Source organism: Anas acuta, chromosome 2 (assembly GCF_963932015.1).
Source record: "Anas acuta chromosome 2, bAnaAcu1.1, whole genome shotgun sequence".
NCBI classification, from domain to species: domain Eukaryota; kingdom Metazoa; phylum Chordata; class Aves; order Anseriformes; family Anatidae; genus Anas; species Anas acuta.
This window is the reverse complement of record NC_088980.1, coordinates 118,268,538-118,284,332: the sequence shown is the minus strand read 5'-3', so window position 1 is coordinate 118,284,332 and position 15,795 is coordinate 118,268,538. Positions and strand designations below refer to the sequence as shown.

The 15,795-nt window shown below is 37.4% G+C and overlaps 1 protein-coding gene across 1 annotated transcript in view; it reads right to left on the bottom strand.

Annotated features, from left to right (window-relative positions):
* Positions 1 to 3,039: 3,039 nt before the first annotated feature.
* XKR4 (XK related 4) overlaps positions 3,040 to 15,795 on the bottom strand; it is a 230,703-nt gene continuing 217,947 nt past the window's right edge. Inside the window, exon 3 of the mRNA XM_068671872.1 lies at positions 3,040 to 14,008. Within this exon, the coding sequence (XP_068527973.1) occupies positions 13,062 to 14,008 (947 nt within the window). The 3' untranslated portion in view covers positions 3,040 to 13,061. The remainder of the gene's footprint in view (positions 14,009 to 15,795) is intronic.

Below are 15,795 nucleotides of genomic sequence, written 5' to 3'. Positions count from 1 at the left end.
CTATTTAAATTTATTCTGGAACCCGGCCAGGTGTTTTGGACTCATCCAGTGACTCACAGAATTGGAAGACCTAGAAAAGCTCTAGTATTATTTCCAGTGGACTGTTTTTAATACAAAGCCTGATATTCCCTCCCCAGACATTTTCTTTGACTTAGCCTAATCAGAATTGCATGGACAATGACTGACACTTCACTTGATAGTGGAGTACAAGTGAGCTGTAAAATAGTGACTAAAGAGATTCCTTAAAAATAAATTTCATCTGGATAGGCATTGTGAATTTTAGAAGCAAAATGCACACATGCTTACTCCTGGGGCTTACTGGAGTCCATTAAAGATGAAAGCATCTATTTGCTATGGTAGACCTTCAAGCAAGCCCTTTATGACTATAAACTGTCTATAATCAAGGCAAATCACAGTATAATGAATGCTCCTGTCCGAAGTGCTGGTGTAAGTATGACTTATTGGTGTGTTCACCAGGCAGAATTTCATTATCAGTCCTTTGAGAGTGCCTCTTTTGTTGTTGTTGTTGTCGTCATCACTGTTTTATTTGTTTTTTATTTTTTTATTTTTTTTTTGCTTAGCTGTAGACCATTCAAGAAGGTTTTGTAAGCATAACTGTACAACTGCTACCAAGTCTGAGTCTTTTAGGATCATTTGTGTCACATGAAATTGCTTTGCAAGGCTCACTAGTTTTACTAATGAGGGGTTGATGATCTGAAGAACAAACTTTGAGCTGTGTGTCTTAAGAGATGAAAGGTGGAAGCATGCACAAATTAGTTAGCCTTATCTGAGTATACATTTTCATATAATGACTGGAGAATACGCTCTTTTTAATTACTACTGGGTTTATTAATAGTTTTTGTAAGACTCCATTTGGAATGTGTTGAGAGGAAAGGCTGTTCCAATGTGAATTAAATAACGTTCTCCTCACACATAGCAAATTCCATAAGAACAATATACGAGGAAGAACAATTAAAGGTTTTTGTTTGCTTCTTTGTTTTTATGTGTGTGTATCAATTTCATTTTTTATTTTTTATTTATTTTTGTTCTTTTTTTTTGAGGGGGTGGGAGGGAGGGGTGTTGCTGTGTGTTGTGTTGTTTTTTTTTTTTTTTTTTTTTTGGTTTTGTTTTATTTTATTTATTTATTTATTTTGAAATAAAAGAAGATTGCACCCTGGAAAATTACTGGAAAATGAGCACATTAAGGAACTTTGTTTATTGCATCTCAGTGGTATCCATGTCCAATGCTTGCAGTGAGAAGATGACTCTCCCATTTGCTAATGCCCTGGGTCAAATCCAGAAGTCAGACTGTGCTTTACATGGATCTACAGCATGACAAACAATTGTTAAATTAGCATTTGATTAAAGATGCAGGTAATGAGCATGGGAACAAGAACAGAACCAGCTTCCATTGCTGAGATAACCTTATAGATGGAAAGGCACCTGCAGGAAAATACAGTGATGCTCATTTGTTAGAATAAACATTAGCTTGTTAATAATACACAACTCAAAGAATAGACAGCAAAATATCTGTCCCACCATGTAGAACAAATTACTCAGAGGACAGTTTGTGTCCTTGAGAATCAATGGGAATTGATTTAAAGGAACTGCAGTCCAGTTAAAGAAGAAACACAGTGGATCTGTGCTTGCTAGGAGATCTGTGCCTGCTAATCTAATGGGATCCACAATTAGTGGCTATTCTGCCAGTTTCTCAGAAGCAAGGAATATTCAATTTCAGGTTATTATGGGCATATACCACAGCTTTTGGAATTATGAAGCAAGATGAGTCGAACAGCAAAATATGACAGCTATCTGTATTCTTTTTCCCTGTTTTGCACTGGCTAAAATGAAATCAATATTTGCATAATTAACTTGCTTTTCCTTCTCTAATTATAGAGTTTATCTCAATAGCTAGGTGTTATGCAAATGAATTTTTGTGTTTTTTACTACTACATGAAAAAAAAAAAAAGTCTGTTTTATAACCTGAGTGTCATCTTCTCTCAGCAGTGGGGTTTGCATATAACATGCATAAGCACAGGAAGAAAATGGAACCAAGGAAGAAAATCAGAACAATATCTAATACATCTTGCAAATTTGTTTAAGTGGATCTTAGAAGAAATCAGAACTGTTATGACGTGCTACAGTTACAGATCATGCATGAAGCTTATGGATGCCTCCACAGTGATTTCTGTTGAGAGTCAGGGTGATACCGTTTCTACTTCTAAACAAGCAAAAAATAATAACTTATAATACAGTTGAAAGTCCTTCAGCAGTGATTTCCATGATGAGCTGAGTGACAGAATACCTGAGCATGAAGAAATACCATGAGGGCTCACCTACTCTAAAGGTTCACAGCTGTTCCCTAACTATAAGGCTTTTACCATGACATCTACTGGTTTCCATCTTTATTTTTCATCTGCTTTGCACCTTTACAAGTGCACACACACCTCTGTCCCCACCACATATGTGCTCCTGACCTGTACATGAATGAGCATGTGGGGAGTTATTGAGCTAAAGGAAGATGCACTTGCGAATCCACTATTAGCTTATGCATCTACTGCATTAAAAGCTGAGATCATGAAAAAATGCACAAGCACTCGAACAACACTGAGCCTATAATATTCCATACACAGAAAAGCCCATCTTATGAGCCTGTTTTATGTGATATGCTTTTGTGGAAGCCATCTGAGATTTATCCTCTGTAAGGAACAATAAAAAGAAAAATTCTTTGACCTATAAGCTATTATAAAGATCTATGATCTCTACATTTAACAATCATTGACATAACAACCATAAAAAATCCTTGTCTCTCAGGCCTTATTTTGAGACACTTTTTTTATCTTATTGCTAATAAACATCTCCTGTCAATAGCAACAGTTATATCTATGAAGTGTCATTCACTGTCTCCCCGTATGTTACAGTTCGTAACATGCCTAGAGCTTTCTTAACCAACATCGTTACTAGAGAAAAGAGTAACTGCACCATAAAAACTGTTTTGGCATTTGATGTTTTTTCCTGTTGAAAGACTCTGCTCCTCCCTTTATTCACGGAAACAACAGGAGCAGCTTTTCCACAGTGTTTCACAAACACCTCTTTAACCCTGACCAGAGGAATCACTTCCTAGCTTTCAAGTCTTTTGATCTCCCTGCTGAGGTTACCAGTGCTTCCACAATAAAAAAGTACATACTGATTAGTCATCGACTAATGTACGCACTTCTGCATCCTCTGCAGACATTAGATTTTTTTCCCCTTCTGCTTCACAACAAACTAGCTAAAATCCACCTGTATGTTAAAGGCAATGAAGAAAAAAAAAGTTCCTCCATTCATTCACTTGATTTCTAGTGTCCTAGTGTTCTGTGTTTTTTTTTATATTGTCATTTCTCCAGGAGATACTGTTCCACAAGAGGTATGGTCATTTCAGAAATGAAATTGGGCTGCTCTTGGGCAGAATGACTCTTTGGTTGGTAAGGAAACCGGTGACCAGAAGGGGAGGTGTTGATCCCCACCAACAGTACCTAGAGCTGTCTCAGCCCCAGCAATCCTCCTTAAATACAGCTCCTGGCTCATCCAAGACAAATCAAATGGATGAATGATTCATTAGATGAACGATGAGAGCTTAGCTGGGGTGAATGTTGCCTTTCTTGTAGATGCCCCTTTGCAGTGTGGGCACCATGCTGCACACAGCTATCAAGGGTTTTCTCTCCCCCCCCACCCCCCAGCTGATTAACGTACTCTCACGGGAACTTGATTACTATATTACAAGTCACAAATTTGCGAGATTTAAAATGTCTGTTGAATTAATTAACTGCAAATCAACCCAAGCAAAGCTTGACAAGTTTCAAGCTGTTCCAATAAAATAAAAAAGGAGGAATCAATAGCAGCCACAAATATGTGACCATATGCTGGCACTGCGCAGCTGTAACTGGTGGCAGTTTCCATTTCTGCTGATAAATGAAGGTTTCTCATTGTCTGTGCAGTGCTGTCTGAAGGCTAAACCCTGCACAGAGCATCGTGGCAATCCCACGGATGTCCTCAGTGAGGTATCTCCTCCATATGTCCCAAAGCAGGGATGCCTGAACAATGTTAGGGGTGATTAGTGGCCACTTCTGAACTTGTCTGAGACAGCCACCATGGTTAGTTTTGTATCTGCCTATAAATCAGGTCCTGCGGGAAAGTTATGATCATTTCCAAGTGCTATGCTGAACGAGTGACAGAATACCTGAATGATGGTTGGGTGAGGAGCTAAGCTTCCATACAACCCATGCTTTCATGAACACCAATGAGCTATTTTTGTATTCAGCAAGGGATTTGCGGAATTGGGGCTTTGCACCTTTTTAAAGCTTAAAAAATGTTTATGAGTATCACACAATTGAAAACAAAAGCCTTTGGTTAACTGGCTAGTAATCTTTTCCTCAGCTTTATAAAATGTTAAATTAATTCTTATCAAACATTAGTTAAGAAACAATCTGGGATACACAGATAATAGTGCAGAATGCATACTGAAAAAAAGCAACAGTAATTAGGATTTCAGAAACAGCTCCTGTGTATTCATGGTACAGTTAAACTGACAGAGGTATTGTTATCATTAAATGCATGCATCTGAAATTTATCTTCAGTACATAATCCATGGACTAGCAAATCTGTTCTTCTGACAGCATGTACCAGGCAACTGTATATATGCTGGCCAGCAAACACTCTTTTCAGTGTTTCTAGTCAAATTTCAAGTAAACCATGCTGTTTTATTACAGATTAGTTCCTTGATAAATTACTGACATCAATAACACTGATACTCAGTGAAACAAATATAACCAACATTAAATGAAACAAAGGGTTAATCAATCCCTTTGTCATTTGCCTATGATTTTATTTTTCTCTACTAACTGTGACAAATCCTTATTTATTTGATACAATTCTACTTTTTTACTCTATTCTTTTACCAAAATATTTAAGATGATGAAACATAGCATTAGACCTTTTTCCTTCACAACTTTTCATTAAATTACTGACATAATGCATCTCAAAGTTGTTTCCAATAATGACTGGAATGTGTTTTCTGATAATGTGCTTTTCCTTTTGCGCTTATCACCTGATTACCCTTGATGATGGTGCTCCTGATGCTTTTTCTTCAGTTATAGAATTTAAATGAAATATATGATTAAATCCTAATAGAATCTCAGGACTCATTGTCACAACTATACACACAAATACATACATACATACATGAGTATAAACACATATGTATATATATATATTGTGTGTGTATAGTGTGTATATATGTAAACACATCCGATACTGTAAATTTGCTCTCAAGTGAGAACCATGATGGTATTATTTTTATTATGGGAAAAGCAAACACTGTAACAAAGAGTACTCTTTACAGCATGCTCCAAGCTGCAGACACTTATCTTACTACTTGTGAATGTCATACCCTGTGCAATTTGCACACAGCTCCGTTCAAACATATTATCCAGAGAAGCCATGTCTACTCCACATGCTTCCCTAGACTACATACAGCCAATTTGCCCTTTACTCTGCCCAAAGTGGAATTTGTTCTGCAAAAGACATGGGATCACAAGGGGTGTGCACCATGGGCTCAGGAAGCTACAGAGATGGCCACGTGGTGTAGCTCTGGTGCACACATGAGGTCTGCCTGAGCTCCCACAAGAAACCAGGTGAACGTGGCCAGGGTAGCAGACAGTGCATTAAGAGACCTGACTGAAGGCAGCATGTATTGATTCAGGCTTTGTCACAGTGCTAACCATGTTCATACAGCTTTTGGTCAGGTTGGAAGGTGAGCAGAGGGATTTTGCATCTGCCCTGAATTTTTGCTGTAGACATTACTCTGGGTGGACAGGCAATGGCACTGGACGTGTGCAACAGCTTCGGAGTCCTCCACACTAAGGGGACTGAATATGTCAAAGCACTGGAAGTATGTCTACATTGCACAGCATAGCTTTTAAGTTTTCCACAAAGAGGGAGAACAGCCTCAGCACAAGAGGGAGTGAGCATGCCCTTCTCCTCAGTAGTGTGCAGCCCTATAGCCTTCCCCTGAGAGATAGTAGATAGAGATATGAATCATTGCTAGCTGAAGAGATAACTGAGCCTGGCTCTCCCCTCAGTCTTTAGTTGCCCCAAGCCTACTGCAGGAAAAGCATTTGTGAGTGTTCCTGTGCAGAGCTCCATCCAATAGAACCCCAGAAGACCTCTGCCCTTCAGGTATGACAGGCTTGAAGGATCAGCTTGAAGAATAACACCAGCTTGAAGGATCCTGGTGGGCACAGTGGGGAGACAAGAGCTGAGATGTGAAGACCAAGATCTTTCTGATCAAGGCCGGGAGCCAAATTGTAGATGCCTGAACCTTCCAGATGAAAAAATTCAGGAGCTCTGGTTCTTGCAGTTTAGAAGATCACAGCATTAGCTTGAGGCCACTAATGTGCCTGCGCTGACTCATGGGTGTATGGCACAGCTATCTGCTCCCCGTGTGCTGTGGCTTCATCCAACCCATGCACGTGGTTTTCCTCTCTGTGGGCTCTTTTGTGCATGAGGTTGGGGAGGACCTGGGGGACTACTTGCCTGAGCACTATGCTACATCTGTGAAGGCTCTTCCAAACATCTGATTAGCAGCTTTTCTATGGTGAGGAAATCACTTGTTGGTGATTTGGATGTGGCCTTGCTTGTAGAAGAACTGATTCCTCATGTAGAAAAGCTGCTGGCATGCCTAGGGCTATGGCGTGCCCAGAAGCACAATCGAGAAGCAATTGCTTCCAAAGCTATATGAAATACAAGGCTAAAATCTACAGATACAGATATGTTTGTATCCATAGCAGTCATATCTTTGTTTGTACGAATGTAGAGTGTAGTTACATTGTCAAATCCATTGCATTTCTAAGCTTATCCCAACTATTCCTGGAAATGAGAGTTTTGGTTAGGTTTTAGTTTTTTGGTTGTTTTTATCTTACAGTGCCCTGCATGTAGAGGTTTAAATTTGACCTTAATCTTGGCTGGCCACTTATCTCACAATTTCTTGCAAATATTTATCAATTCATACAGCACCTATAACTCCACTGAAATTATACACAAGCTCCCCTCTTACATCTGTAACATATGCAAATCACCCCCTAAATGTGCTGAAGAGGGCTTTTTTTCCCTGCATTTTGCATATCTGTCCTCGTTGCTCCAGGATTCAGAGTAGGCACATGGCTTACTAACGAGTATATACGACTCTCTGCATAAGAATTAGATGCTATGCATTCAGAACAAAATGTAAGTACAGGAGCCAAGCTTATGTATTTAGGAAAAATTCCTTTTAATGAAGGTGCTGGTCAGCAGTTGGTTTGTATAAGGATCATTGGAAACAGCTGTGGTTTCATAGACATTTCTCAGTGTCCTTGAGAGATCACAAAATGACAACTCAGTCAAAATGGATATATTTGTAAATGTTTGAACTAAGGAGGAAAAAAAGAAGAAATGTTTTGATTCATGCTGCGGTAGCACTGCTTAGTGTATGTGCAATTATTCACCTGCATTTTTTTCTCATGTTCATACCAGAGTAAAAGTGAAGAAATCCCACCAAACACCTGCAGTGAGGTCAGTATGGTAAAACAGGTTTACAAATGATCCCAGTGGACTGCTCACATGCTAAAAAAGTTTTGCAAGTGATCTGTAAATCAAAGACACTATTCCCCTAACCTTGTGTGAGCAAGACCTTGTGAGGTCATCTCCATCTCTCCCATAACGAAGTCTGCTCATACCAGATGTGAGAAATCAGCTTTGATGCAGATCACTCAGCAATCTGAAGCCAAGTGGAAATGATGACTGAATGTATTTCAAAAAATCACTATGTGTGAATTGCAGTAATCTGATGCATTTTTTTTTTTATTATTCCCAGACTTAAAAGAATCTATTCTCATTTTGAGCTTTATCTGTTTTATCAGAATAAAGAGAAATGGATTCAATGCTGTAAAGAAAAGACCTAGCTCTATAAACAATCAAGGGAGGGTTTCATAACATAATGTCTCTGGTATATAAATGGCTGCTTGCCACTTACTCCATTTGGCTTTCTGCTGAGAGCACGGGCTTCATGCAAGCTAGTCTAATTGCTACAATTAGCAAAATTAAATGGCTTATTGTGTATTTAGACAATTCTTCCCACATTCTGCATTGTTACACTGCAGAATTAGTAATTACAGTGTTGAGCTTGTAAATTCATGGACACGTGTTGTGATTATTTTCATCACGCAACCCTTGTAGGGCCTCAACCTAACTAAGCTTGTTTAGCAAGGATGCACAAATGCAATTTAGTCTGCTTCCCACCATGCACAGGAGCAAGAGAGGCAGCAGTAGGACCTCAGCAACCTGCTGGGGTCTTTTCCTTGGCATTGCACAGGCAGTGCAGGGGGTGCAGAGTTAAATCACAGCATCTCAGTCACTCTGGATTACACGACTTCAGGGGCTGAGCAGAAAAGGGACAGTGGCTTTGGGAGCTGAATCACTGGCAGAGCCAACTAAAACTCAGTACAGTGCCATTTTTAAGGCTTCTAAGGAGTTGTATGTTCAAGTCACAAATACTTCAAATTTTGTAATGTACTGTTCTAAAAATACAACAGGCTAGTTGTGAACATTTGCAGGCCAATAAAAAGTGAATGAATATGTTGGTTTTTAGAGCGATTGGGAGTCCCTTTCCAAAAATAGCAGCAATTTCACTTTGAACACCACTCATGGATTGCTCTTTTGGAAATACAATGGTACATTGGTGAGACTATCATATATTAAAAAAAACAGGGTTTAACAGTTCATATATTAAAAATCGCAGCTCCAAAACATTTTTAATTTTCCTCCTCTGCTTAAAACTTTACAAAATCAGGCAGCTGAGGCCTAACATTTAATTTTGGAAGGAAAATTTTCTGTAATCCCAGTGCTATAGAAATTAATTAATAGAAAATTTGTTGATTTGCCAATGACAATAGCATTTATATGCCATCAAGCCCAAACAACCCAAGCACAGAAACACTGTTCTAGCACAAGAAGCATATTTTAACTGACATAAACAAAAGTGGAAATGAGTTTTTTTTTCATTATTAAAACTGCATTAAAAAAAAGTATTGCACATATTTTCAAATAACTCTTTAAAAAAGATTATCTTAATATAGAACAAATAACACTTCTTTTAAAATAAGACAAAAAGGTTTCTTACATTTTCTTGTATGTTTTCTGAATGAACATGGGTATGCACTATGTCTCCTTTACCTAATTAGAGTAGTAACTACTTCTTAAATTGCCTTTTTTTTTTCCCTTTTTTTTTTCCTTTTTTAATTTTTAGCATAAAAATCCACAGCTTTCAAAATTTTAGGACCAAGCCTTTAATCACATAAGTTACCTTCAGATTTGCTGGCAGTTTGTTTTGGTTCATTAGGACAATACTTACATGACATTTGCTTCTAATAAAGAGATGTGATTGCTTTTATTTACCAGAATGTAATTATGAACTTTTTTATTTTCCTGTTAATCTGTAATGGAGTTTAAAAGACCTGATTTCTTTTTTTCATTATTTCAAAAAGAGAAGTGAATTTTTATTTTATTTTTTGCTATTGCTGTCTTAATTAAACTTTATTGATAGACCTTAAAGTTGTCTGTGTTAAAAAGAATAGTGCATATTGATTATTAACTGTCTGTAAGGCCGTCATAGGATTCCAGTGTGGACTATGTTTAATCTTGACAAGCTCTATACAAATTCTTACAGCCTTTAAGGCGACTGTCCACAGCAAAGCAAATTAGGAAACTGTCCACATAGTCATCTGAGCATTAAGATTACAATGGCCATCCTGTTCTCAGCACAAGTATCACTGGCATTACAAACATAACAGAGCAAGATTTTGGAGAACAGATTTTGACTCGATATAAAATGTCTTCTCCCCCTTGCAGATTGCATTCAGAAGACAAGCTGTGTATGTGTACTGCCACTGCATATATGTACTGCCACATGCGGCACCGTGCACTCAGAACCTGCAGTAGTTTGCTTGAGATAAATTTACAAGCATTACTAAAAAAATAAAAAAATATAAAATGATGGGAGGGTAAGGAAAGTAAATGGTAGATATTAACAAACGAACCAATAATGCCTCTGTGTCCTTCCTTCCAAAACCAAATGAGAGAAAATCAAACAAAAAACACCCCAAACCTTCAGAAACCTTGCAGTGCAAGCACTGTTCCAGACTGTAACACTTTAAATTCATCATTAAGCAATGTTTCTTCAGTTCTGTCAGCCCCAGCCAAAGGGCTTACAGCTCCAAGGAACAGTGAGACAGGATGAGAAAGACATCAGAAGAGGACAAGGCTTGCTGGTAGCTGTGATGTTGCCCCTCTCCCCAGGAGGTGCCAGAGGGACACAAGAGCCCATGTGGAGTGAGAGCACTGCCCATGGTGCCTCACTCATGCTAGCATTTCTAATTACTAAAGAAGTAGCAAACATATAGAATGGTTTCCAAAAGAAACCTTCACGTCTTGGGTTACAAAGCCTACAATTTGCCTTGTTTGCAAAGGAAAATGGCATTTTCTTTGTGCGACCCAGCATTGGATTCTGGAGTGAAGGTTCTACTGAATTTGTCTGGACAAAGGGTTTGCTCCCCATATTGTTTTTTAGCAATCCTTGCAGTGGTATATATATATATTTTGACAAAACATGAGAGCTTTTCTCTGTACAATCAAACATATCTGCTTGGTGAGAAGGGCAATCACTTTGTACAAAACTTTGGGTTTGAACTATCAAAGAATTATTTTATTTAAAAATGATTATAGAGGCAGCTGGCCACTGCTTAATTCGAAAATACCTAAGAAACCCTTCAAAGATGGGTGTTTTCTGATCTGCACAAAGTTCCTTCAGGCTTGCAGGTTCCTGCACTTCTACAGATGTTTTGTTTTGAGGAACTCGCCCCAGCAAAGATCAACAGATATTGAACATTTCACTAATAAAAAAAGTCAACATTAAAAATGGCTAATTGAACGCATACAAATAAACAAAGGTGTGTAACCTCTGCTCTTTCATAGTACAAATATTAATAACAGGAAAGACTGAAATTTACCCAGCAGCATATACAGCAGTGACTACACTGAATATACCTGACAGTGAAGATTAAAACACCAATCATCAGGTCTTCTCCATCCTGACAATGCCATTTAAAACAGTAACTCTTCAGTTCTGCTTCGCTTTCCTAAAACGGATGGAAATAGTTATAGCAAATTGTTTCTTATGGAATTGCTTGGTGTCTTTACAAGCCACTTTCATTAGAAGCAGGATCCACAGTTTATGGAGTTTTCTAAAAGTACCCATGTAGGCTTTCATATGGCATTACACTGCAAAACAAATCCATAATGTGAAAACCAGGTTTGTATCAACCTGCAGAAGCTAGTTGATAAAATTCATGGACCAATTCTTAAAATCTAAGCTATAAAGAGAATGAAATGTATTAAAAGATTTGAGGTTTATAAAAAGTAACCTTTTTATATCATATTTTTACTTTACAAAAATATTGAAATAATTCATGAGTTTTTCACTCTGCACCAGCTTTAAAAAAAATACTATCAAATTTTGACTTGCACCTTTAATGCATCTGAAAGCACCATCAGGGGATACTTTTAACATAAAGAAGGATACCATTGACTAGATTTAGGGAGGTATTTAAAACCCAAAAGCTTGCAGCAAAAGCACTCTATTACAAGAGATTCAATGTAATTTTTAGACATATCTGGAAACAAGTCTTGAACAGGCAGAAGAGGGTCTTCCACATAGCTTGGTTATATTATACTTCACTGAATATACTTACTAAGAGGTGGCTGAAAGCCTTTAAAAGACATCACTTTCACCTTGGATGGGAATAAACAGAGCTGTCTCTACACGTTGAGAACTGGATCTCTCTTTCCTGCTTCTTGGTCTCGTAGGGCTCGTGCCACTTGTTATCTGTCCCTCAGGCAATATCAGTCTTGCAGTTATACAATGTTTGGCACTAGAAGGGTATGGCATGTCACAGTCTTTTGTCACCCCTGCATACATTCACACACTGAATCATGCATTCACAGTCTCGAAACAGAAAGAAGTTTCAGTGTGTTCATCTCCTTGTAGTTTCTTCTGAAATATCTGAATGGGGTCCTCCAAAAAGTTTAGAATATGAAAACTATACTTCCCTGTTCTTTTACATATATATATATTTTTTTGCAGATTGAACACTGAATCATGATTATCATTTAATTTACATCACTACGTGCTAGAGCTCCTTATTTCTCCTGAAAACCATAAGTGAGCTGCATAGGATTTCTGTTGAAAGCAACATAAAGAACTTAAATTGCAGTTAAAAAGACTTTGAAATTCCACAGAAAACAAAAAGTTCTGGTGGTGTCAATGTTTATGAGCTAATTGATCAGAATTTAGTTTATTTTCCATTTATAACCTTACAAAGATGATGATGTATCTTTTTAATTAATAACTATTTTGCAAACCTATTCTAACCTGAATGGTCTATTTATGGGATGTTGAAGACTATTATGCTCCTATTTTTTTTCCCCAGAAACCAGTTTTAATAACAGCAACATTGCGTGCTACAGTTTTGTTATTTTTGAAAAGTTTTTGTTTGTTTGTTTGTTTTTGCCATTGATTATGCAAATATCAATCATTCATTTCTAAAGTAAAATGCACTACTGGCTAAAGTTGAAAGCTCTGGTCTGAGCCTCCCTATTGGTTTGCCTGTAAGTACTGTGCAGTCAGAGTTTCATAGCAGCAATGACTCATGGGTGAGTTTTCCCAGATGGAGTAACCGATCTCTATGTGTGGGTGAGTGTTTTTTTTTGTTTGTTTGTTTTTTGAGGCTTTCAGGTGATGCTGCTGTACCAGTGTCCTGCAGATAGACTGCACACAGTGGATCAAATGATAATCATGATGGTAGCCAGACTAAGAACACTACAGCTTGCTGTTCTACTTGTTGTATGCGGTTTAGGTAATCCTACAGTCCTACCACCAACCCTTAACTGGGACTGTAACACCGGGGCTTCTTCAAGCTGTGTGTTTGTTTCGTTTATAATGTGGTTTCATATTCCAAGCGCTCCTGGATGAGGGCATCATCTTTATACTGTAGCCGTGGAGGAGCAGGGGAACATTCAAATGCTAAGATTGCCTTCCTCAGGCTTCTGTCCAACACGTGTCTCTCCCAGGCTGGGTACCTGTTCCTGAACAGGTCGATTTTAATGACTGACTCCTCAATCCTTGGTGGCCGGGATGAAGGTGTGGACGGTGCAGTAGGTCTCACCTGAAACACAGGCACACACCCATCCCGCTCCGCAAATTTTTGATCCCGCTCGCTTGTGACACTCCGGTTGTTGGAGATGGACCGGAGAGTGTTTGTTGCCACTTCTGTGGGTAGGGTGAAGGCAGCTGCAGGGTCCTCACAAGCACAGCTTGGCGACTGCCCAAACCTTGGTCCGTTGGGATGAAAGAAGGCATAGTACATTAGCATAAAAACAATGCCTGTTAAAAAGCTGCTGAACACTACGCACAGTGCTGGTATGGCAAATGCATCAGAGATTGGTGGAGCCTTGTACAGATACCAGAGAGCACTCAAGGCGGTGTTTTCCAAAAGGATCACAAAATAGTAAATGAAAAGCCTACAGCGTGTCCTTCCTTCCTTGACATTGAACCAGCTGAAGATATAGATTATCCCAACAACCATGTCAAAAACTATCTCCTCCCATTTGGTGATGCAAAACTCTGTCTCGCAGTGGACAATCCAGAAGGTCATGATGCACCAGTGGAGCACGATGAAGATCCCAAAGTACAGCTGGAAAACCGAGGCAAACAGAGCAAAAGTAATGACCCTTGCTGCAATGGTGAAGAAATGCCAGCAAAACTGGATTATAACAGCCATATAACTGATGGGTTTCTTGTCATCACGGGAGTCACGGAGAGCCTTTTGGTACGAAGCCAAAGCCCAAGCCAGGGATACAAGAGATGCTGCAGCAGTAAGACCTAGGAGGAAACAGGAGATGCAGTTAAGGCATAATGAGTATGTCAGCACTTGGTTGAAACCAGTGACATCCTTGTGGGTTTAAATGCACTCTTTGCTACTCAGGTTGTAAAATCTCTTCCTTCTCCTTTAGCTCAGCCAGGAATGAGAAGTTGACCTCTATTACTGAGGTTTCATTGCCCTTACAAGAATACTGGCATGTTAGATACACACAAACATGAGTGGCTAGCAAACTATACTCTGAAATGCTTCTTTGGCAATTTTATGTTTGAAACAAATTCATTAATTCACAATTTTGAGCAAGTCAGAAATGGGTAACTGTCAACTGTGCAATTTAACAGAATATGCTATTGTTATTCTATTAAAGGGTATGATTTTCCTGATTTTGGTAAGTCATTAAAGAAGTACCATATAAAGCAACCAAGACTTTCTAACTAACTATTAATCATTAATTACTTTTTAATTACAATCCTGTATGCAGTATACTAAATCAATAAAAATGTAAGCACATATCTACATCTTTGAATTAAATTAATGTAACTCCTGTTATATCAAAGTTTAATTACCTTACTTTTGTTAAGAGAAAAAAAAAATTATGCCTATTTTGATATTTTCACCACATTTTAACAAAATTTTGGTAAGTAGAAAACGTCAACATTTCATGTTCATACAATTAGAGGTTAAATTAATTTTAGAAACATTGGAATTTTCTACTGAATTAAAATTCTGAGTACAGATTTAATTAGTAAAGAGTTATAAATTAATGTTCATATAGCCCTGGTATATTCCATACATCACAGAATTACCTATTTATAAGGCCCTGGATTATAATGTTTCTGAAATGCCTATCAAATATTTTTTATAAAAAGTATCCAATACAAAAATATTCCTCATGAGATTTTCAATCTTTTTTTTCTTAGTAACTCCTATTCACTTGAAAATACAAAAATCGTGAAAAAATTATTTTTACTAAAACCTCTCTGTACTTATGTTGGGTGTGTATTTTTCATTCTTCCTAATGAGAGTTTGACTGCTGTTGGTAAGTAAAAAATAATAATAATAATAATAAAAGGTTGGTTTGCAATTGAATCTAATTTTTAAACTAATCTGTTACTTACATTCAGAAGTGACAGTTCCAAAACCAAAAATACACCTTACATTCCCATTTAAGTGGTGATATAATTCTGAAAAATTATTCAAATGCTTAGCACATATAGCATTCTATTGAAAGGAATAATTCTTCTTTACTAGATTATTAATTTTTATTTACTTAGGACCTGTATGAATGCTTTGGATGGAAAGGAAAATTCAATCAAAATGCAGAAACTCAGCCTTTGAAATGTATTTATTATTCAAATAAAATTTCGATGAACATGCTTTATATGGAGAAAAAATGTATCAAGCTTATTTTATACTTAAAACTGTTTTTTTAACAGAGCAAATTTTATAAACAGTTAATAAATGAATTCATAGTCCATAAAAGATAATGATATTTCAGTTTACTTGATTTCTAAGTAGTTCCTTAACTTCAAGCTAATTAGTGAAGTAAATAGAACTGAAATGAAGAAAAGATTTCTTTTGTCTGCTGTTAAAAGCTATTTAATCATTTCAATAACCTTTGGATGTGGATGCATAGCAGTTGTCTTCCCTCTCCAATAGCTTTCTTTAGTTACTAACTATCAAGAATAAATTACTTAAATATTATAAATTTTATGCATATTTTATAAATAAACAGCAAATCTAAACCTAAATAAATATTACCCTTCTGAAAAAAAAATAAAAATAAACC